The sequence below is a fragment of the Hemiscyllium ocellatum genome, chromosome X, assembly GCF_020745735.1.
Source record: "Hemiscyllium ocellatum isolate sHemOce1 chromosome X, sHemOce1.pat.X.cur, whole genome shotgun sequence".
NCBI lineage: Eukaryota > Metazoa > Chordata > Chondrichthyes > Orectolobiformes > Hemiscylliidae > Hemiscyllium > Hemiscyllium ocellatum.
In genome coordinates this window covers 19472946-19496922 of record NC_083453.1, presented here as the reverse complement: position 1 = coordinate 19496922, position 23977 = coordinate 19472946, and the positions used below count along the sequence as shown (strand labels likewise).

Genomic DNA, 23977 nt, shown 5'->3' with positions numbered 1-23977 from the left:
TTTGCAAAGGGACAGTAAGCAAGCAGCCCAGATGAGTACTGCATGCTCCAGACGACGTCTTACAGTGCAAGGTGATCTGGACATCTCCAAATTATCTTTCAAGTGCAGGCATTATTCTCCGATCACACAACCAGAAATGACAGACAAGGATACTGGTGACAATGGTGTAGTGAAGAATTTTGGCCAGAGCTCAGATAGAACACAGGATTGCATTGGAATAGCAACCTCCATGGTCAACGGATATTCCAAAGTGTTTTCTAGCCAGTGGCATAGTTTTGAAGCCAAGTCACTGTTGCAACAGTTGATTTTTGCACATTAAGCTCCGACAAACACTAATGTGAGAACAAACAGATAATCTGTGTTTTGCAATGATAACAAGGGATAAATATTGGCCAAGGCATTAGGGAGAATGTAACTGCTCTTCAAAATAATGCAAGAATTCTTCGGCATCCACCTGAGGGGGGAGGCAGGGGTGGCAGTTAACACCCACTCAATACTGCACTGAAGCATCAGCCTTGATTTTTGTGCGAGTGCCAGAGTAAGGCTTGAACCCAGAATCTTTTGACTCGGTGAACGTACTTGAATAGTGCCAGAGAACTGCTCCAAAACCCACTTGATCAGTAAGACAGGGGTTTTAGCTTGAAATCTCTTGAAAAAGACAAGAGTAATTGATGATTCAACACTCTCTCAGATCTGCACTGAAGCCATCACCTTTATACGGACGGCCAGAATTCAAAACTGTTTCAAAGAAAGACGTTTGGCTGACGAAAATGAAGCAGAAAAAAAGTTGGTGGGAGTAGATTTTCTGCTCCCAGATAGATACCAGTCACTGGTATCATCAGGAAGCGGAATCCTAGCATAACCTTTAACAAAAGGAGAATATATTTGAGATGAACCTGGTTCAGCCAACATCTGAAATGATTCCTAAAACTGCTATTTCAGCAAACTATAATCAAGCACATGAGCAAATGCATTTTAAAAAAAATCAATATGAACAAATGCTTTCCTGTCTGCAGTGTCACTTTCATGTCAGTGGTATGAATGAGCAAGCTTCACAATTTTAAAAATTAATCCCAAGTAAACGACAATGGCTGACTGTGCACTCAGACAGCAACATATAATGGAACGCTTGACATATTAATCACAAACAAAGTGGCTGAAGTCTCCTGTCACAATTTTGATATGCTTCTGACAGCAGCAGACCAGCACAATTAAGAAATTAAAATCCACACAGTCCACAAATAAAACTTCAACATTAAAACAGAATTCAACATGGCGTTAACCATTGTGGAAAAACTGACAATGAAAAGCTGCTCTAGATACGGGCTGCATAATGGAAGGTCACACAATTGTACTATAATCCCAATCTTTCATGTTGTGTTGTCCCATCAGAATTCCCAACTGAACAAAGTAATGAAAGACTAACTGGCTTTGGGCACCAACAAATGCACTCTCCGCTTCCTAGTCCTAATCTTCTGGAAGGCACTATTCTTCCCGATGTGCACCAGACATCTGCTACTGCCTGCATCTGAGGCCAGTGACTGCCAGCAGGCAATATCTCCAAGGGAGAATCACAGCCAGAGATAATCCTGTTTTCAGTAGATATTACTCCACATCAGCTTTCCAGAAGGGGGTCACTGGACAACAGTCAGCCCTATTTTCACTTCAACTGGGTCAGTGGACCTGCCATTCACAGCCATTCAAATCCCAGTCCAGAAATCCAGGCTGACACTCCACTACAGTACCAAGGGGGTGTTTGACCTGCTGCCTTTCCAATGAGATGTTAAACCAATGCTTGGTCTACTCTTGCACAGAAAAGATCCCATAGTACTATTTTGGACATGGAGGGGCATCTCCTCAATGCACTGAACAATACCGATTCCTCATACAACAACAAAAAATAAGAAATAGGAGTAGCAAGCTATCCGGCCCCTCAAGTGGTCCGGTTGATAAAGCAAACCAGTCCTGATGTGAATCAATGACATTGAAACAGACGATCTGCTTAGTAGCACATTGCTGCCGTTAGGGTTTCTCTGAGTGCAAGGTGACTGTCAGGTTTCCTACATCATAGCCGTGACCAGGCTTCACAGAGCACTCCACTGGCTGCCCGGCACTTTTGGGACATTGTGAAGGACAGTACAGTAATGCAGGCCTTTTCTCCTTTGATTCCTTAAACAGTCAATTTTTGCAACTGCTCAACCCAGTTAGCAAGGCGGAAAGTGAGACAGACTTCATAGAAAGCAGCTCTTTGAAAAAAATGAAACAGCTAAGATGTACAAAAGTTATCAGTAACTCACACAGAGTTCAGACGAGTGATAAATTTCATACTTATGTCTTTTGCAAAGAACGTGTGAACTCATCTGAATTCTCCCGAAGACAGACACATGGAGATAATACTTGCAAAACTCTTTGATGCCCAAATTTTGACTATAGTTCAGGAAATCACTGGGACATTGGTCAACCTTGATCATTGCCTTCCACTGACCTCAGACAGACTGGAACCTTTGCATTCCCCTCAGTGAAGTCAATCATTCAATTGAACACGTTTCTCTCAGAACTCAATTCAGTTGCTGCTCAAACATTCATCCAGCTAAACCAATGTAGCCCAGCACGCGGGCACGCAGAAGAAAATCAACTGAGGAACACAGCAGGGCTTCCCACAAAGCTGACAAACGTACGGTCAGCAAACATGCTTTCCTCCAACAGTGGGACATTTTAACTCATCACTGACCAAAGCTGAAGCAAATTCATTCACAACCTTGCCTACTTCAACCTCAGTACATCACCTAGCCAAGCACCTGCCCCAGTCTGGCTGCTACCACATGCCTCAGTCATGCCTTTGTTACCTCTCGACCCTCGACACCCAAGCAGCTGTCCATTTCCCACCCTCCACAATGTTGAGATCACCCGAAGCTCGTGCAAAGCTCCATTCACATAGCAGCCCTGTGCTCACTGTCCTCCACTAACCTCCCATATCAGCCATTTTAAAACGCTCACCCTGGTTTTCAAATCCCTCCATGGCCTTTCCCTTCCTTAGTTGAGTAATTGCAACTCAAGTAGATGTCCCACTTCTCCAAGTCTGGCCTTTTGCACATCCTTTTTTTAAAATCGGCCATTACAGCAGCAGTGGCCATGCCCTTCTGGTATCTAGGCCCTAAACTCCAGGTTTCATATTCTAAACATATAAGTGATCATTTAAATTGGAAAATAATAACAAAAGGGAATAGTCAGCAGGGATTTGCAAATGGAAAATTGTGATTGACAAATGTGGAGGGTTTTTTTTGACAACATTAAGAACAAAACTGAAAAAGTGGAAATCAATAGATATAGTACACTTGGATTTTCAGAAGCCTTTTGATAACCAACTTCCTGTGGGGGAGTTTATCATAATTAGAGCATATGATATAGGAGGTAATGAACTGGCATGGATTAATGATTAGCCAACAGACCGAAAACAGAGTAGGAACACAGAGGTCATTCTCACACTGGCAGACTGCGACTAATGGAGTACTGCACGGACTTGTACTTAGTCCCAGTTGTTCACAATATATAGCAATGATTTGGAAGAGGGGATTACAGGGTCTTCTCGTGGAGCATTGGTACTGTCCCTATACTTGGGCTGGGAGAGCCCAGGTTCAAGTCCCACCTGCTCCAGAAGTGTGTAATAACATCGCCGAAGGGGTTGATTAGAAAAATAGCATCAAATTTAAAAAGTATGGACTAAGCAACCAAATGTAATATTTCCAAGCTTGCAGATAATATAAAGCAGAGCAGGAGTGTGTGTTGTAAAGGGGATGCAAACTATTTTTAGCAAGGTTTGGACAGACGAGAGATTGAACAGGAACATGGCAGATGGAACACAATGTGGAAAAGTGAGAGATAATCCACTTTGGAAAGAAAAACAGATGTGGACAGCATTTCTTAAGTGTAGATGTGCAATGGATTTGACGTCCTGGTCAACAAGGCATTGAAAGCAAGCATACAAGTGAAGCAAACTCATGGAATGATGGCCTTTATTGAAAGAGTAGTGAAGTCTTGCTTCAATCATACAGGAGTTTTGTTAGACCACACCTGGAGAACTGTGAGCAGTTTTGATCTCCCTTATCCCAGGAAATGTATGATTGTAACAGAGGGAGTGCAGTGAAGGTTCACCAGACTTGTTCCTGGGACATTTCTCTGAATTTCAAAGAGTGAGAAACCTGCAAAATACTTAAGGGATAGAGAGGAAAAATGCATGCAAGACGTTTCCTTGGCTGTGGAGTCTAGAACCAGGAGCGTGAGGGGAAGAATACACTGCTGACATTCACCAAGGCTGTTTCGATAGCACCTTCCAAACCCAAGACCACTACCGTCTGGAAAGATAACGGCAGCAGATAAATGGAAACACCACCCACTGCAAGTTCTCTCCAAGCCACTCACCATTTTGATTGGGAAACATTCTCATTCCTTAAGGGTCGCCAGGTCAAAATCCTGGAATTCCCTCTCGAACAGCATCATGGGTCTCCCTACACACATGGACTGCAGTGGTTCAAGGCAGCAGCTCACCACCGGTCTCAAGGGCAACTCGGGACAGACAATAAATGCCAGCCCAGCCAGCAAATCCCCTCGGCAAATAAAACACATGCAATCTGGACAGTTCAGATAGGTTGCTCCTAAAGGGCTGCGACCAACTTTCTTGCAGGGGGAGTTGCTCATGCCATTAATGAGAATTTAAACTAACCTGGCAGAGGTGCAGAGAGCACGAGGTAGAAACAGATAGCACTAGAATAGCAAATAGTAATGAATTAGGTGGGGTCAGAGTAAGTGGGAAGGAATTAAGCCTAAATTAGGGTTATTGTAGACATTTGGGAATGTACAGACCAGTAAGCATCAAGTGCAAATTGACATATAGAAATATGATGTTGTGGCAATAAAGACTAAACTTGTAGAAGGACTCGATGCTAGGAGTGCTTTAATAAAAGGTGTTCAGAAAAGATAGAAAAAGGAAACAAGGAAGGGTAGCAATACAGATTAAGGAGGATATTGCAATGCTGAAGAGAGTGTATTTCCCAGAGGTGTCAATGACAGAGTCTTGTTTTAGATCGAAGGGACAAAAAATGGTCTAATTATATTGTTCGGTGTAGTCTATCGGCCACAAACCAGTGGGAAAAATGTACAGGAACAAAGTTGCAAGGAAATAACAGAGCGCAAGAATTACAGAGGAGTTATAATGGGAGGACTTTAATAATCTGAATAAAGACTAAAATAATAGGAATGTAACAAGCAGAAACACACGAGCTCAAAGAGAGCGTTCAGGGGAATTTTTCTACTTTAGTTCGTTGAGTCCAATGAGAAAGATTTGGCTGGGCCTAGATTTTGGGAAGGTGGTGCATCAAGTTGATCTAGTGCCAGATTAGAACTGGGACTATTCACCTTGGGAATGCTTGAGAGGAGATTTGATCAAAGTGTTCAAAGCAATGAAGGGTCTGGACAGGGTACAGAGAAAGAAACCATGCTCATTAGTTGAAGGATCAAGTTAGTTGAGGACATCGATTTAAGTCAACTGACGAAAGCAATGGGGACACGAGGAAAGTTATTTTTTGACACAGCTGGTGGTTAGAATCTGGACTGCAATGCCTGGAAGAGTGGTGAAGGCAGGATCAACTGAAGCTTTCAAAAAGGAATTAGACCTTTATCTGAAAGAGAGGTATTTGCAGGATGAGGTAGAGAAGGCAGTGAAGTGGCATGAAGCGAACTGCTCCTTCAAAGGGCCAGCACAGTTGAATGGCCCTTCTGTGATTATAAGAACAGTAGCAATCTCCCCAGAGTCTGAAGCAATCTTTATCCGCTAATCAACATCACTAAAACTGTTTATCACAACGCTGTTTGTGCAAGATTCCTGTGTACAAATTGATTACCACATTTCCTATTTGCTATTATAGAGAGTACACATCAAAAGCACTTTCAGATATTTGGTGAAATAATTACAACTTTTGTTTTCCGTTTCTTTTAATGTTTGCTGGCCAATTCGTGGTGATTTAGCATTCTCAGTATCAGCCCATGAGAAACAGAATCAAGTCTGCCCAATTTACACCGAATCCTCTCAGCCAATTCCATTCATCAACCATCTGTATTTCAACACAGGACAGAAAATGTTTTAAACTGCTCAGTAGGCCAGCTGCATCAGCCACTTTTAAACAAAATCTCTCTGATTCTGTCAAAATCATGGGCCCCCTGAGAGCATCAAGTATTTTTCTCTTTTTAAATTCAGGCTTCTTACATCAGCATCCTGTTGAGATTTAACCACAACTAGTTTCCAAATTCAAGACTATAAGTCAAATCTGAACATGACTCAACAATACAATCTTTCTGTAAAAAATGAGGTCTGCAGATGCTGGAGATCACAGTTGAAAATGTGTTGCTGGTTAAAGCACAGCAGGTCAGGCAGCATCCAAGGAATAGGAAATTTGATGTTTCGGGAAGGGCTTATGCCCGAAACGTCGAATTTCCTATTCCTTGGATGCTGCCTAACCTGCTGTGCTTTAACCAGCAACACATTTTCAAATACAATCTTTCCAACTTACATAACTGTAGGAAAATAATCACAAGACATTATAAACCAGGCGTTATTTTCTGGCCTAAAGAGCAAGGTAAGAATGTGAAGCAGCCTTAGGGGATGCAGTCGATTATTCAACTGAAGGAAACAAAAGAAGCTAGGGTCAGGTCAGATGTCGAAAATCGAAAAGTGTGTTGCTGGAAAAGCGCAGCAGGTCAGGCAGCATCCGTGGAACAGGAGAACCGACGTTTCAGGCATAAGCCCTTCATCAGGGCACATTCCTGATGAAGGGCTTATGCCCGAAACGTCGACTCTCCTGCTCCTTGGATGCTGCCTGACCTGCTGCGCTTTTCCAGCAACACATTTTCAGCTCTGATCTCCAGCATCTGCAGACCTCACTTTCTCCTCTGGTGTCGAAAGACCAACCATGTAATTCAGGAGGCGAGAGAGGAAGTTTGCTGGCCGTGGCCAGTTGGATTTAAGGAATGAGGCCTCATTTGGCCAGAACAAGGGCCTCGCCTCCCCCCCTTCATCCCCTGCACTGCACACAGTTCCATATCCCGGCCCCTTACTTACCGGGTATCCCTGGCCTGGCATGGCCGAGCGAAACATGTTCTGTTGCTGAGCTCCTGCTATCCTGCCCGGGGCCTGCCCCGGCCCTTGCCCCTGGCCAGGCCCCGGACCCGCTGCCATAGCAGCCGCCGCGCCCGGGCTCATTGTCTGGAATCCTCGCGCCGCCATTTTCGAGAAGGAACTCTTTCGCACCGGAAAGCGACAACACTACTTCCGGTACGCGGCCCAGCCCGCATGCGTTAATTGATCGCCCGAAACAGCGCCACCCTCCGGCTGGAGACTGAGCTCCAGTGGCGGCGTCACCATCATGCTGGAGACTGAACTCGAGAAGTAGCGCCACGCTTCGGCTGGAGACTGAACTCCACAAGCAGCGCCACCCTGCGGCTGGAGACTGCAGATCAGAAGCAACGTCACCCTCAGGCTGGAGCTTCAACTCCAGAAGCAGCGCCACCCTACGGCTGGAGACTGAAGATCAGAAGCAACGTCACCCTCAGGCTGGAGCTTCAACTCCACAAGCAGCGCCACCCTGCGGCTGGAGACTGCAGATCAGAAGCAACGTCACCCTCAGGCTGGAGCTTCAACTCCAGAAGCAGCGCCATCCTACGGCTGGAGACTGAAGATCAGAAGCAACGTCACCCTCAGGCTGGAGCTTCAACTCCAGAAGCAGCGCCATCCTACGGCTGGAGACTGAACTCCAGAAGCAACGTCACCCTCAGGCTGGAGACTGAACTCCAGAAGCAACGTCACCCTCAGGCTGGAGAAAGGGAGGCAAATCGAAAGTATACTAAGAGTCTGGCAGTCAACTTAGAAGGGAATGCAAAAGTTTATATAAATAACAAAATTGCTTGAAGAGAAGGGGTATATCAATTAGGGACGGAATATGGGATCTATGCATGACTGAGGTATCAAATGAGTACACTGCATCTACTTTTAATAATGGTAGAATGCCTGTAGTGTGGAAGCAGGCCCTATCGAGTCCACACCAACACCCTGAAAACATTCCGCGCAGATCCAGCCCATCCCTTGTAAACATGCATTCCCCAGCTAACCCACAGATCTCTGGACAGTTCACCCAAAACTGCGCATCTTTGGACTGTGGAAGGAAATAATTGTCAAGAGTGTTATGAGTGAAAATGCTTTTCACACAGCAAGTGGTTAGGGTCTGGAACGCTCCGTTTGAGGTTGTGGTGGAGGCAGGTTCAATGAAGGCTTTCCAAAAGGAATGAAATTGTCATCAGAAGTGGAAATATGTGCAGGGAACAGGTGAGAGAGTGACACTACACTCATTCAGCAAGACACAATGGGTTGAATGGCATCTTTCTGTGCCAGAACAATTCTGCCAATGTGCACTTTCAATGGTGCAAAAGAGGCTCCACTTCAAAACTTTGCTGTAAAGGGCTTTGAGGATGGGAAAAACGCTCGAGAGGTGCACGGTTCTTTTAGTTTAAAGATCCAAAAGGACTGCCTGGTTCACTCCACAGAGAACTGGGATAGACTTGATGGGCTGAGTGGCCTCCTTTTGAGATATAATGACTCCTTCATTACCATTGTGAGTGGCTTGTTGTGTATTTTGAGGACTTTCAATATGTGTTTCAGATTATCAGTGTTTGTATCTTCGCCAGCTCCTGCTATATAATTCATTACAGTCTCTAATAATTTATTTATTTTTTGATCGCTAAGATGGTGGCAGAGTTGCAGCACAGTGTGTGGACTCCTGCCTGGAGCAGATTGTCCACTTCTACCGTTTTTTTCTTCCTTCACAGCATTTTTTTCTTATTTAAATCTGTTTATCTTCTGGAGGGAGTGCAAGCCCAGTGCTGGGGAGGTTAGGGCAGCACGGCGGCTCACTGCTGCCTCACAGCACCAGGGTCCCAGGTTCGATTCCAGCCTCGGGTGATAGTCTGTGTTGAGTTTGCACATTCTCCCCGTGCTTGCGTGGGTTTCCCACAGTCCAAAGATGTGCAGATTAGGGTGGATTGGCTGTGCTTAAGTTGCCCATAGTGTTCAGGGATGTGTAGGTTAGGTGCATTAGACAGGGTTAAATGTAGAGTAATAGAATAGGGGAAAGGGTCTGGGTGGGTTACTCTTCGGAGGGTTGGTGTTGTTGGGCCAAAGGGTCTGTTTCCACACTGTAAGGATTCTATGACACCGCCCAGTGCGGTAGTGATAGAAGTCCCACAGCATCTGCGGTGGTGATGAGAGCAGGCAACCCGATGTCTCTTGGCATCTGAAGCAGCATCAAGCACGGGGAGATTGATCCCAATGCAGGGAATATCGAACCCAGCACGGAGAAGACCGAACCCTTGTGGGGAGTGCAAACCCAGCATGGTTAAGCTGTTAAGGAAGAACTTTAATGTTGGACTTTTAACTATATTTCCTTATTTTTCTATGATTTTGTACCTACGTACCTTTGTAGCCACGATGGTGCCTAGAATGGCATCATTGTACACTTTTCACTGCACTCCTGCACTTGAGTACACGTCACAATACAATCTGATTCTAATCAGTATTTGTTGATCATTATAGTTTCTTTGCCATATCTTTTGGCTTCTTGTACATTCTCCTAAATCCTTATCAGCTCGACAAAATAATTTTTGATGAGCAAGACCACGTGAATCATTTTAGTTCACTGAGCCAGAGACGTGGCAATTTATGGTGTCACGTTGGCTTAGTGGTTAGCACTGCTGCCTCATAGCACCGAGTGCAACCTCGGGTGACTGTCTGTGTGGAGTTTGCACATTCTCCCCAGGTCTGTGTGGGTTTTCTCCCAAAGTGCAGGTCAGGTGAATTGGCCATGCTAAGTTGCCCATAGTGTTAGGTGCCTCATTCAGGGGGAAACGGGTCTGGGTGGGTTACTCTTTGGAGGACTGGTTGGGCCTGTTTCCATACTGTAGGGAATCTAACCTATGACTCACTGGGTACTGTTTTCACCTTCGTACCCTAGAAGGTTGTAGGTTCGAGGCCCACTTTGCAGCTGTGGGCATGACCACTTGGCTGACACTCCTGTGCAGTGCTGAGGGTGGGTGCTGCCGTTTTTAGGGCATTCTTTGAGAAAAACAGGGCCCATTATCCCTGGTTTCTGGGGCAATGTTTGTCACTCAGAAAGAGGTAATCATTCTGGGAGAGTTTGCTGTGCACAAGTTCACTCCCACATTAAAGCAGCAATGATTCTTCAAATGTTGGATATAAAGCGCTCAAAGGCATCTTGAAGTCATGAAAGGTGCTACAGAAATGAAAGTCTGTACTGTATTCTTATCTATTTGCATGTTTTTACAGACTGCTTCCAGTTGAGGGCACCCTTTCTATTGAAAAGGGCTGACAATTGGAGAAAGTGCTCCCAAGTATCAAGTGTTGATGCCCCAGTAATCACAGTCATAATTGTAGCTTTGAGATATTTTCTGCATCAACCTATTCAGAGGTGTTATTGCACACATCTGGTCTAGATGGCATTTGAATCCAGGTCTTCAGTCTCAGAGGGAGGGACACTACCACTTATTTTCCATGGGACGTGGGTGTTGGTGGCATCCCTAATTTCCCTTGCCCTGGCTTGGTAGGGCCACTTCAGAGAGCAGCGAAGAGTCAAGAATTGCTGGAGAACTTCCGCAGGTCTGGCAGTCAGTATTTCGAGTCCGGTGACCCTTCCTCGGAACGTTTAGGTCCTCAGCGTCCGCAGTTCTCCGTTTTATGCTAAGGGTCCAGCACGTTGCTGAAGGTCTGGAGTCACGTGTAGGCCAGATCCTGGTAAGGATGGAAGTCTCCTTCCCTGATGGATATTCGTGAACTAGATGGGGTTTTACAACAATCGCTGAGACTAGAGAGAGAGACATGGCGCCTGAAGAGTGGAGACTCGGGCTTTATTGGTTCTGGCACTAGTCGTGGCGAGGCATCGACGGTAGCGTTGGCGATTAGTGGTGACAGATGGCGCTTGAGAGCAGAGACTCTAACGTCAGTGGGTCTGTCAGGGTGGCGAGGAGGGTAAAGCCTTGGATTGGGCCAGCAGATGAAAAAACAAAGATGGAGTCTCGTTCATAGAGTCATAGAGATGTACAGGATGGAAACAGACCATTCAGTCCAACCCGTCCATGCCGACCAGATATCCCAACCCAATCTAGTCCCACCTGCCAGCACCCGGCCCATATCCCTCCAAACCCTTCCTATTCATATACCCATCCAAATGCCTCTTAAATGTTGTAATTGTACCAACCTCCACCACTTCCTCTGGCAGCTCATTCCATACACGTACCACTCTCTGTGTGAAAAAGTTGCCCCATGGGTCTCTTTTATATCTTTCCCATCTCACCCTAAACCTATGCCCTCTCTAGTTCTGGACTCCCCCACCCCAGGGAAAAGACTTTGTCTATTTACCCCATCCACACCCCTCATGACTTTGTAAACCTCTATAAGGTCACCCCTCAGCCTCCGACGCTCCAGGAAAAACAGCCCCAGCCTGTTCAGCCTCTCCCTGTAGCTCAAATCCTCCAACCCTGGCAACATCCTTGTAAATCTTTTCTGAACCCTTTCAAGTTTCACAACATCTTTGCGATAGGAAGGAGACCAGAATTGCACGCAATATTCCATTAGCGGCCTTTCAGGTTGTTAAAATTATTATTGTTATCCAAAATGGCGCAGGAGTGTGGCAACAGTTGAAGCTTTGCATTGTATTTTCCTTTAAATACAAGTGACAATAAACCATTCAATTGAATCAAATCAGTTCCAGATTTCTTAATTGATTTAAATACTACCCATTGCCTGCCCCAGAGCATTCAGGCCAGGCTCTGGGTCTCCTAATCCACTGGTGATAGCACTACACCACCATTGCTCATTCAGATATGATTCTAGTTGTGCTTAGCACTCAAGGGTCATTATTTCTATGTGTGCCTTGAGCACATATACAGACTTACTACAGAGCAGAAGGGGCCATTTGGCCCACATACACACCTGCTAGGTGCCTCAGTACATCGCACTCACCTCTACATCAGACGATCATGTGATTAAGGCCCACCCTCGGGCCTTAAAGTCAGAATGTTGGTTGGCAGTCTGTGGGAATGCTGCACTGTCAGAGGTAATGTCTTTCAGGCAAGGGTCCGCCCGCCTACTTAGGTGAGTGTAGAAAGATACCACAGCACTGCTCAGGAGGAATTCTCGTGTGCGTGTGTGTGCTGGGCAGTGCTCACCCCTTCAGTCAACACCACAGAAAACAGATGATGTGGCTTCCTTGTCGCTTGCTGTGTGCAAGTTGGCTGCCGCATCTCCTGAGTTACGACAAGAGCTCGGCTCGAGAAAGTACTTCATTGGACACGTTTGAGGATGCCCTGAAGTCACGAAAGGTGCTACAGAAAGGCAGGAGCAAAACCAAGCGGATGCTGGAAATCGGAAACAGGCAATACTGGAGAAACTCAGCAGGTCTGGCCGAGATAGAGAGAGAAAAAACAGAATTAATGTTTCAAAGCTGATGCCACTTCTTGGGACTCTTTCTATGCCATAAATCTTGCATTCAGTAAATTGCTGTCCCCTCATCTTGATTGTTTTCCCCACCCTGTGAATCCGAGGGTTTCAAAATGTGCCTCGACCTGAGAATTGGCGATAGTTTTGGAAGCCCAAATGTCTGAGGGCAGAATGGTCATTTTCGCTTGTTTAACATGTGCTCCTCTGCCTCTGGCTAGAGTGTTTGCTCTTGATTGTGAAAGGCGTGTTGGTGCCGACACCCATTGGGAGTGACGGGCGACATTTTGTATCATTCCTCTGTATTTCTGACTGAACAGAGGGGAAGCAGAAAAGCCTGCAGGGCACAGTATCTGAGCAAGAGTGTTCATCCTCGCATCATTTAGCTGATAAAGCTTTCAGTGGTGGGAAGATGGCCTTTAGATTGTGTCCTCGCTGCAGGGGTGAGAGGTTTGCTGGATGGCATTCAGTGTAGGCCGTGGTTTCAATAACCTCCAAGGGATCCCAGAGTTACTTTGCAATGACTCTACTTCATCCAAGCGTAAGGATTCCTTTTCTGACTGTTCACTGATGCTAAATGAGCAAGTTTGTTTCAAGCTTTTCGTGCTCCATTTCTAAATTTAGGAATTTATCTTCCATCTCAACAAACAATTGCATTTAAATAGCCACTATTTAAATGGTAAAACATCCCGAGACATTTTCCAGGGACGATGACTGAACAGTGTTTGACTCTGAGCTACATATTAGGACAGATGATCAAGAGGTTGGACAAACAGGTCGGAATTCTGGAGCAGAGGTGAGCAGGTTTTGGGAGGGAATTCCAGAGTTTGGGATCCAGGCAGCTGAAGACATCCCCCGCCCACCAATTGGCAGAGTGATTCAAATCAGCGATCTGCAAGAGGCCAGGTCAGTAGCAGTGTAGAGATGGCAGAAAATTGCGGGGCTGAAGGGGATTGCAGAGATAGGGAGGGGGTGATAGAAATTACACTTGTGGAACTGGAAGCAGCCTTCAGTATAATCCAAGCCATGTCAATGTGCTGTGGGCATATGGAACCAGTGTTAATGGAATCAAAGTGTTCAATCAGCTGCGATTGTATTGAATGGCAGTCAGGCTTGAGGCCTACTCCTGTTTTTATCTCCCTTTGTCCTTTGTATGTGAATTCCATTAAGATAGGCACATGAAGAACATTGTTTAATTAAATACCTAAAGCACATATAAAAAGAGACTGTCCTTTTAATGCAGATGTTAATTTAGGTTAATCGGTTCATCGGTTTGCTTTATTGGTTATTTTCAAAGTCCAGGTTATACCTTGGTAACCCAGCAAGCTCAAGACCAGGCCTTTGCTAGACCAGCATTTGAGAGGCCACAATTGTACATTCTCCCCATGTCTGCGTGGGTTTCTTCCGGGTGCTCCGGTTTTGTCCCACAATCCAAAGATGTGCAGGTTAGGGTGAATTGGCCATGCAAAATTGCCCATAGTGTTCAGGGATGTGTAGATGTATTAGTTTGGGGTAAATGTAGAGTAATAGGGGAGGGGAACGGGTCTGGGTAGGTTACTCTTTGGAGGGTCGGTGTGGACTTGTTGGGCCAAATGGCCTGTTTCCACACTGTAGGGATTCTATGGTGATTCTATGTCCACCCCTCCCAGCCTCAAGACCTGCGCCTCCCTCTCCCTATCTATCTCTCTCCCTCTCCCTGTCTATCTCTCTCCCTCTCCCTGTCTATCTATCCCTCTCCCTCTCCCTATCTATCTATCTCTCTCACTCTCCATGTATCTCTCTCTATTTCTCTCCTTCTCCCTCTATCTATCTCTCTTTCTATCTCTCTCTCTCCCCCCTCCCTCCCTCTACCTCTCCCTTTCCCTATCTCTCTGTTTCTCTCTCTCTCTCCCCTTCTCTCCCTCCCTCCCTCTAACTCTCATACTCACTCTCTCTCTCTCTCTATCTCTCTGTCTCTGTCTTTCTCTCTCTCCATCTGGATGCCAGCATTCCTGAGGAGGATCGGGTGATAGTGCTTAGAGAGAGGGATGGCTGTGAGGAACACATCTGACTGAAGTTCTGAGAGTGATCGGGATTGAAGCAGGACACTAACTAGCACACCCTGTCAGTAACTACCTGCTGGCTTTCTAACCATCAAAATAGTACTGGAAGGAATGAGACAGGGGAGGGTTGCCTTAAACCGGAAGGACTGGTAGCATTGCAGGTGCCAGGCAACAGACATCACCAGAGGAGAGAGTGCTGTTTAAGGGCAGTACAACCTACAGTTTAAATAGAAACTGCTAGAACACGGGTTTAGCAGGTAGGATGCAGATATACATAGTGCTGCAATATATTACAAAGTGACTGCCACAAAAGATAGAGAAATGTCTCGCGCCAAACTTGCACTCGCTTGGGATTAGATTAAAAGATCCCAAATGTCAGAATGCCACAGAGGATGTGAGATGGACCTGATCGCACCTTCAAAATGTGACACTGGCATTTCTCATTCCATACTTTTTGTCAATATTGATTGTCACCGAAGTACAGTGAAGAGCTTTGTTTACAAGCAGTGCAGCTCATAGTAAGCAAGGATGTCCAGATCAAAAAGACTTAGTCAGAGGCAGACGGGTGACTGTGCTTCTCGAAACTGGAGAGTCCATTCACCAGTCTAGTAACTGTTCCTGAACCTGCTGGTGCGTGTGTTCAGGCTTCTGTATCTTCTGCCTGATGGAAGAGGTTGTGGGAGGTCATTACCGAAGTGGGAAGGGTCTTTGATGATTTTGGCAGCCTGTCCGTGGAGTGAGCCACGCATGGATGGAAGGGTGGCTTCTGTGATGTTCTGGGCTGTGCACACCACCCTCTGTGGTATCTTACGGTCCTGGGCAGAGCAGTTGCTATACCAGGTCATTATGTGGACCGTTATCACAACCTCGGGCCTCAGAAGAGAACCAGGGAGATAATGGGGGAGAAGTGTCGTCTTCCCAAGGCTTCTAGCCACAGGTAGTTGTCAAATCAGCATTAAAACAAAAATAAGTTCAATGCATCGGGTCACTCCGAGTATACTAGCTGCAGCATACCGTGTGCTCCATTTGTGTACTTTGAAAGGAATCATCCAAAGTGGATTTGATATTTGACCACATTCATGGCACATACACTTGGTGAGTCTGTGGGAGGTGGGATACAATGGACCACAGGGCCTCAGCAACACCAAAGCCACAGGTGTCAGCAGTGGCTGTGAGTGGCAGCTCCTGAGTCAGAGCTCGGAAGGAGAAGCTGGCTTCAATAGGCAGCTTCCAACAGAGTTCTCATTCCATGCCACTGTGTGTGTGTGTGTGTGTGTGTGTGTGTGCTGTGTGTGTGTGTGTGTGAGTGTGTGTGAGTGTGTGTGTGTGCTGTGTGTGGGAGTGAGCGAGAAAGGAGCACAGGCAAAAGAAGGAGGCCCTCAGCTTTGTATGAGGAAAGGCTGAGGCACTTGGGGCTGTTTTCATTGGAGAAAAGAAGGTTTAGGGGTGACTTGATAGAGGTGTACAAGATGATTAGGGGTTTAGATAGAGTTGACCATGAGAACCTTTTTCCACGTATGGAGTCAGCTATTCCGAGGGGGCATAGCTTTAAATTAAGGGGTGGTAGGTATAGGACAGATGTTAGGGGTAGATTCTTTACTCAGCGAGTCGTGAGTTCATGGAATGCCCTGCCAGTAGCAGTGCTGGACTCTCCCTCTTTATGGGCATTTAAAGGGACATTAGATAGGCATTTGGAGGATAGTGGGCTAGTGTAGGTTAGGTGGGCTTGGGTTGGCGCAACATCGAGGGCCGAAGGGCCTGTACTGTGCCGTATTTTTCTATGTTCTATGTTCACGTGACCTCGCCCTCGCTCCATGCATTCACATGCAGCAGTCTCCGGTTTTCCCAATGCTAGATGAGGGAAGGGAAGACAGGTACGTGGGGATCAAAAGCAGAAATTGCTGGAGGAACTCAGCAGGTCTGGCAGCATCTGTGGAGAGAGAAACAGAGTTAACGTTTCGGCTCTGGTGTCTCCTCCTCAGAACGGAGAGGCGAGGGAGGATGTGAAGGGTCAGAACAGTGAGGGATGGGGGAAGAAAGGGATGGCAAGTTTGCAATAGGCAGCTTGGCAACTATTGCCGATCTAACCTGGCAGGCTTGGCGCTGACACAAAAGGTGCCACTCCTCTGTACTTGGCACGCAGCCTGGTGTTGAACCGACAAGAAATTCAAATGCAAATTCACATCCCAGTGGTATCTCTACTTGCTAGAAGTGGCACCACATAAGTACATGGAGGCAATGTTTTAAATATTGATGGAACAGCAGCTCCAGCATTTGAGCTTGAATAGTTTTACTCATGATATCTAAAGCTAGCTTATACTTTACACCGAAACAGGCCGTTCAGCCAATTTGATCCAGGCTAGTGTTTATGTTTCACATCTCCTGAAGAGATTCCATTATTTATTTTATTGAGAATTTGTTGAAAGGATTATGGATAATCGTTCATTTGAACAGGCTGGGAAGAAATCTGGCCTTTTCTTTGAAGGGGGTCATGAAAAGTACACATCAGGACATAAGCCACATGGTTTTCAAAGCGTGTCTTTTAAGTTAATTGCTTGGACTTACTGGAAATCACATGCTTGTGTTTATGGCTGTTCGGAGTTAGTCTTTGTTTTGAATATTGTGAAACAGTCGGCTGGGGAACAGCCTACTGGGGCTCAGCCTCTGCTTTCTGAGAAAGCTCTTTCAGAGTGCAGTGTGATAACTGAAGCTGGTAATCCAACTGTTCTCATCATTAGCCTCTGAAAGTCTTCCTCTTGGTATTTCCTGAATGAATTGTGTCTGCAAACATCCCAGTGACTACTGCCTGTACATAGTGACTCTGGTCTACATGTGCCAAGGTGCTCATGAAAAGTCATCCTGAATATTTCTTAACTTATCCTTTTAACTTTCAAGAAGTTGCCAAAGTATTGTTTTTCTTCCAAGGTTGATCTCTGCAGAGAAAGTTTTCTTTTATTTAACGTGTGTGACTGAAACGTTGTTGAGATGGGGAAGTATTTGCACTTTAATACTGTGTGTCAAACTGTGTGTTCATTCATTTTGCGTCATTGATGAATATGTCTTGTTGTATAAAGAAAAAGTATTTTTGTTGTTTGTCAAATAAATCTTATTGTTACGACACTGGGTAAACCCTCCTGCTTAATTTAAAACCAGCAACACAAAAAAGAGATATCCCATGCAGTAATCTGTGAAAATTCGAGAGACCAAGAATTAGTTAAAGTAAAAATTGACAACTTTATTTCTTAAAGTATAGCAGAGAATAATTAACTAACAACTGTTTACAATTCCTTCCTCTAACCTATCTTTTACCTTCCCTTCTGTAATACTAGTCTTTACAAAACACAACTTCTTATCTCAAAACCAGGCAGCTTTATGTTCTCCTCTGTATTTCAGTCTTTTCTTCTTCTTGGGGATTCTGCTTCACAGGTTACTGATCGATAAAGGTACTTTTAAAAGAGCTATTTTTCGGACAGTCTTTTTACATGCTGGTAGCTTGGCAGTCCTCCTCTCAACTGTTCAATTTTCCCCGATCTTATACCCCCCAAAGCATTGGATTGTGTCATTGACTTTTAAGATTGTCAATATACTCAATTCAAACTTGATTGGAGTTTGGTATTTGTTTTGGGGTATATTTAAACTGATTGGCTTAATTCAAATCTGTTTTTGTCTTTAGGCGACTAGCTGCCCTAGCTACCCCAGTAGCTGGAGCACATGTTTACATTGTATCTTATTGAGAACACTTGGTGCTGTCACTGCTAATTTTTAACTCTCTTAAAGGTACAGCACACTTCTACACTTTCATTACATTATTGGCAGATCTTTTTATTCTAAACCTAATGTGATTAGAATATAGCCAGTATCTGCAGACATCAGGCACCAATATGCAATAATTCCGAACTGCATATGTGCAAAAATCCTGAACTGCATGTGTGCAAGCATCCAGAACCGTGCATGTGCACAAACCAGAACTGCACGTTTGCAAAAATCCAGAAGTGCACATGTGCACAAATCTGAAATTGCGATATGTGCACAAATATGAAACCATGTATGTGCGCAAATACCGAACTGCACATGTCCACAAATCTGGAACTGCTCATGTGCGTAAATCTAGAACCATGTATATGCAGAAGTCCAGAAGTGCACATATACAAAAGTCCAGAACTGAGCATGTGCAAACATCCAGAAGTACACGTGCACAAATTGGGAACTGCACATGTACACAACCCGAGAACTCCACATGTGCACAAATCCAGAACTGTGTCTATACACACACCTGGAACTTCGCATGCTCACAAATCCAGAACTGCACACGTTCACAAATCCAGAAGTGTGTATGTGCATAAATTCAGAACTGTGTATGTGATCTCCTTCCTCTCGGAAAGATGTTATGAAACTTGAAAGGGGTTAGAAAAGATTTCCAAGGATGTTGCCAGGGTTGGAGGATTTGAGCTATAGGGAGAGGTTGAGTAGGCTGGGGCTGTTTTCCCTGGAGCGTCGGAGGCTGAGGGGTGACTTTATAGAGGTCTATAAAATTGTGAGGGCCATGGATAGGATAAATAGACAAAGTCTATTCCCTGGGCTGGGGGAGTTCAGAACTAGAGGGCATAGGTTTAGGGTGAGAGGGGAAAGATAAAAGAGACCTAAAGGACAACTTTTTCACACAGAGGGTGGTACGTGTATGGAATGAGCTGCCAGAGGAACTGGTGGAGGCTGGTACAATTGCAGCATTTAAAAAGCATCTGGATGGGTATATGAATAGGAAGGGTTTGGAGGGATATGGGCCGGGTGCTGGCAGGTGGGACTAGATTGGGTTGGAATACCTGGCCGGCATGGACGAGTTGGACCGAAGGGTCTGTTTCTGTGCTGTACATGCACACAAATCTGGAACCCCTCATGCGCAATGATTTTGCCCATCTCAATTGTGGTCAGGCTTTATGTCATCACATAGCATTCCAATGACATCCCATGCAAAGGAACTGTGTATGTGCAGGATCGAAACATGCTACTGAAATGGAGTTCAATGGTGGAGGTCAGGGCAGTGAGAATGGAGGGCGAGGGAGGGAGGGAAATGATGGGAGAGTGGAGGTGGTCATTGGAAGAGAAGGGACCTCCCTCTCCATCTCTCCCTCCCTCCCTCCCTCTCGCCAAACCTCGGGCCGTACTCCCTCACCATAGTGAGTCATTGTGCCAATTTGATTGCCACCATTTTTCATATTGGCGATGAACCTTTGTTTAAATTTGTATGATATGCAGGCATGAGGTGTCAATAGACATGGCCGAACATTTACAATTGGCCATCATGGGAACTGGGTAAAGCATTTACATTGACGCTGTGAATATGGAGTGCTGGGGGGTGAGAGAGAGTGCATGTCAGTCCTAACAAAAATCTGAATAGACTCAAAACAACAAGATGAGTCATGGAGAAGTGTGAGTTATGAAATATTCAAGAGCTGAGCAACATGCAGGGTGTGAGTGATAGTAACAGAAAGGGCCAGAAGCTCACAGCAACTTGTTCAGTCCCTGAAAAGACAAGCAGCAATTCAATTACATTGGCAGGCAGTGAGAATGAATGACATTGCACATTTGCCACCCTCAGGATATGTAGTTAGGTAGGGCAATAGAAGGTCACACAGAAGGTCATGAAAAAAAAAGCTAGGAAAACAGATAGCAAGTTCCTGCCTCTGCCACCACCACCACCCCCCTCGACCCCCACTTGCCCCCTTAGCTACATCCCGCCTCAAATCTCTTCACCCACTTTATTTGGATGCATAAAAGTGGCCTTGGAGGAGCAAGGGGTAGGTTACCGTTGCTTCCCACTCAGTCATGCAGGGTCTGATTAGTAAGAGTTAGCTCCCAGTATCTCAAGGGGAAGCAACCTGCACCATTCAAACTGCCTGGTCACGCCCCTTCCTATCTCTGTATCTTCCTTCATCCTTACAACCCTTCAAGAACCTCATGTTACTCCAACTCTGGCCTCTCACTCAGCCTTCATCCTTTGGTGTTGAATTGCTCTCTGTTTGACGATGTGAGCTTGTTTACTATTGGTGCTCACTGGGGGCCTCAGAGGCTAAACCTGGGCATGGAGTCAGGGAAAAGTAAATAAAGAGCTGGAAAGCTGAGCTAGAACGTGGAAAAGACATTTTAAACACCCTGAATAAAGTTCTGACACACGTAGGAATGAGTCTAATCACTGCAGAGATCGAAATATAAAACCATAGAATCCCTACAGTGCAGATAGAGGCCATTTGGTCTACACTGACCCTCTAAAGAGCATCCCCCTATCCTATCTCCAGAGCCCCACATTTCCCTTGGCTAGTCCACCGAGCCTCCACATCCCTGAACATTATGGGCAATTTCCAATGGCCAGTCCACCTAACCTGCACACCTTTGGACTATGGGAGGAAACCGGAGCACACCCACACAGATATGGGGAGAACGTGCAAACTCCACACAGACAGTCGCCTGAGGCGGGAATCGAACCTGGGTCCCTAGTGCTGTGAAGCAACAGTGCTAACCACTGAGCCAGTATATAACACACCCTAACAACTGTAGTCATGCCATCCTGGCTGAGGGCTTTAGAAATCCCCGTCCACTTCTTTCTCCTTTAACTCAGTCTTTTCAATCTTCCACTTTGACAAAGCATTTGCTCACATGTTCGAACATCACCTTTGTTGGTTCAGTGTTAATCTTTTTGGATCATAATGTTCCCGTGAAGTGCCTTTGACTGATGGCTCAGTGGTTAGCACTGCTGCCTCACAGCGCCAGGGTCCCAGGTTCGATTCCACCCTCGGGTGACTGACTGTGTGGAGTTTGCACATTCTCCCCGTGTCTGCGTGGGTTTCCTCCGGGTGCTCCAGTTTCCTCCCACAGTCCAAAGATGTGCGGGTCAGGTGAATTGGTCATGTTAAATTGTCCGTAGAGTTAGGTGCATTAGTCAGAGGGAAATGGGTCTGGGTGGGTTACTCTTCAGAGGGTCGGTGTGGACTGGTTGGGCCGAAGGGCCTGTTTCCACACTGTAGGGAATCTAATCTAAATTATCCTACGTTAATTGTCCTGTATAACTACAACTGGTGCATGTTGTTAAAGTGTCCATTTCTGCTGATTGAGAAAGAAGCAACACATTGAAAGATCAGTGGTGTGCAGCATTGCTTCCTGACATTGCAGGTCTGAGTTCAGACAAAACGTTGGCAAGGTGTAGACTTTTGAACCTTGTAAGTCAGGTAACCTAGTGGAAGCGTATAAGAAAATTCATCTTTAGTTCAAGCGCAAAGAGGAGACCAAGGGGTGGCAACTTCAGCCAAGCTAAAGGCAATATGCTGGCTGGTATTAGAAAGGTTCTTCTGGAAGGGTGCAGAGATTTTAGGGTCATTCTGGATGGATGATTTAAGAAAATGATAGAAAGAGAGAGAAAAAAAAAGTGAAAAGGCTTGCATTTGTATAGCCCTTCTCACAACGTCAGGATAGCCCAAAGCATTTTACAGCCAACAAAGACCTTTGGAGGTGCAGGTGTGGTTGTAATGTACAAGATGTGGCAACCACATTTGCGAACCGCAAGCCCCCACAAGCACCAGTTCGATAAATGCACAGATAACCCATGTTTTGGTGACGTTCGTTAGTAGAACTCCAAAATTGTGGCCGTGGGATTTTTTACGCCCATCTGAGAGGGCAGACGGGGTCTTGGCTTTAAGGGGTGGCTCCTCTAACTTAGGTCGGTCAACTCTGATTATGTGGGACTTCAACTCACTACCTGCTGCTGGGGAAGAGGACGAGCCGAGAGGAGCAGCAGGTCTGTCTGAAATGGCAGAAGCGAAATGCTTTTTGTACCCAAGGTGGGAGTGAGTTACACACAAAACAATATCATTTGAATTTGATTTTGGGATTGATTTTAGTTTTGTTTGTCCCAGAATTCACTCAATTCTTCTACTCTGTTCCTCTCATCTGCACCAGTGGAATATCTTACTTTGTGAGATTTGAATACTTTCCAGACCTTTTCATTGAAAATTGATCACAGAATCAAGCTACACGAAGCGATGATGTTAGTACCTAACAACCAATAGCTGATCTCTTCCTCTGATACCTCTGAATCAATACATTGGCATTTAATTTTATTTTTTTTAGTGACAAGCAGTGCCCTTATCCCCTATTTGTTGTTTTTTTCTGTCTTTTTATTTTTTTATTATAACCCCACACTACCGCCTAACTGCGGTAGTGCTTATTTTTTTCCCCAGCACCCATAGTGTGTGTGTGCAGGTGTGAGACACAGTGAGAGAGACACAAAGTGCACAAATCTTTATTTAATTTCCATCACCAGGAAAATAGGAAAACACCCGAGTGGCCAGTGACAAGCAGTGCCCTTATCCCCTATTTGTTGTTTTTTTCTGTCTTTTTATTTATTATTTTTTATTATTATAACCCCCACACTACCACCTAACTGCGGTAGTGCTTATTTTTTTCCCCAGCACCCATAGTGTGTGTGTGCAGGTGTGAGACACAGTGAGAGAGACACAAAGTGCACAAATCTTTATTTAATTTCCATCACCAGGAAAATAGGAAAACACCCGAGTGGCCAGTGACAAGCAGCGCCCTTATCCCCTATTTGTTGTTTTTTTCTGTCTTTTTATTTATTATTTTTTATTATTATAACCCCCACACTACCACCTAACTGCGGTAGTGCTTATTCTTTTCCCCAGCACCCATAGTGTGTGTGTGCAGGTGTGAGACGCGGTGAGAGAGACACAAAGTGCACAAATCTTTATTTAATTTCCACCACCAGGAAAATAAGAAAACACCCGAGTGGCCAGTGACAAGCAGTGCCCTTCACATCAAAGGGCAATGCTGTGCGAGCATTCAATTTTAAATGCATCCTTCCAAATAAAAGTCATTCAAATGATGATCAATGTAAATGGGACCACTCCAGCACTTATTCTACAGAGTTGTGACCTAGTATTGTTCCTTAAAAGAATCACATTTGAAGAGGCGATTAGGATTTGAACGACGAGTGACTGGTGATCATACTGATTGAGGCTGAAGTGTGCAATTATTGGTAATCATTTCTGCCCATTGAAACATGTTCATCAGAGTTTGAAGTGCACCTCATCACTTTTAAAGAAAACTTCTTTAGGAAATGGCCAACACTATTAACATCCATGGTCCATTCGTTTGTACGTCAATTCTTGAACATTGTTTGAAAAGAACAAAGTATTTAATGAGACCACGAGGCACTAGGCGCTAAATGTTTTCTCCTCGTTACAATCTTTCTTGTCTGTCTATCTCACCAAAGACACGTCCAGATCTCACGACTGCTGAGAAGGGCAACAGATGTAAAGGAGCACCACCAACTTCAGGGCTGGGCATCATCCTGATTTGGAACGACAATAGATTGCGG

General features: G+C 45.2%; 1 protein-coding gene across 1 annotated transcript in view; it reads right to left on the bottom strand.

The window, feature by feature from the left end:
* Window positions 1-7294, bottom strand: part of smarcd1 (SWI/SNF related, matrix associated, actin dependent regulator of chromatin, subfamily d, member 1) — a 49153-nt gene extending 41859 nt beyond the window's left edge. The window contains exon 1 of the mRNA XM_060820949.1: window positions 7112-7294. Within this exon, the coding sequence (XP_060676932.1) occupies window positions 7112-7276 (165 nt within the window). The 5' untranslated portion in view covers window positions 7277-7294. The remainder of the gene's footprint in view (window positions 1-7111) is intronic.
* Between the last annotated feature and the right edge of the window lie 16683 nt (window positions 7295-23977).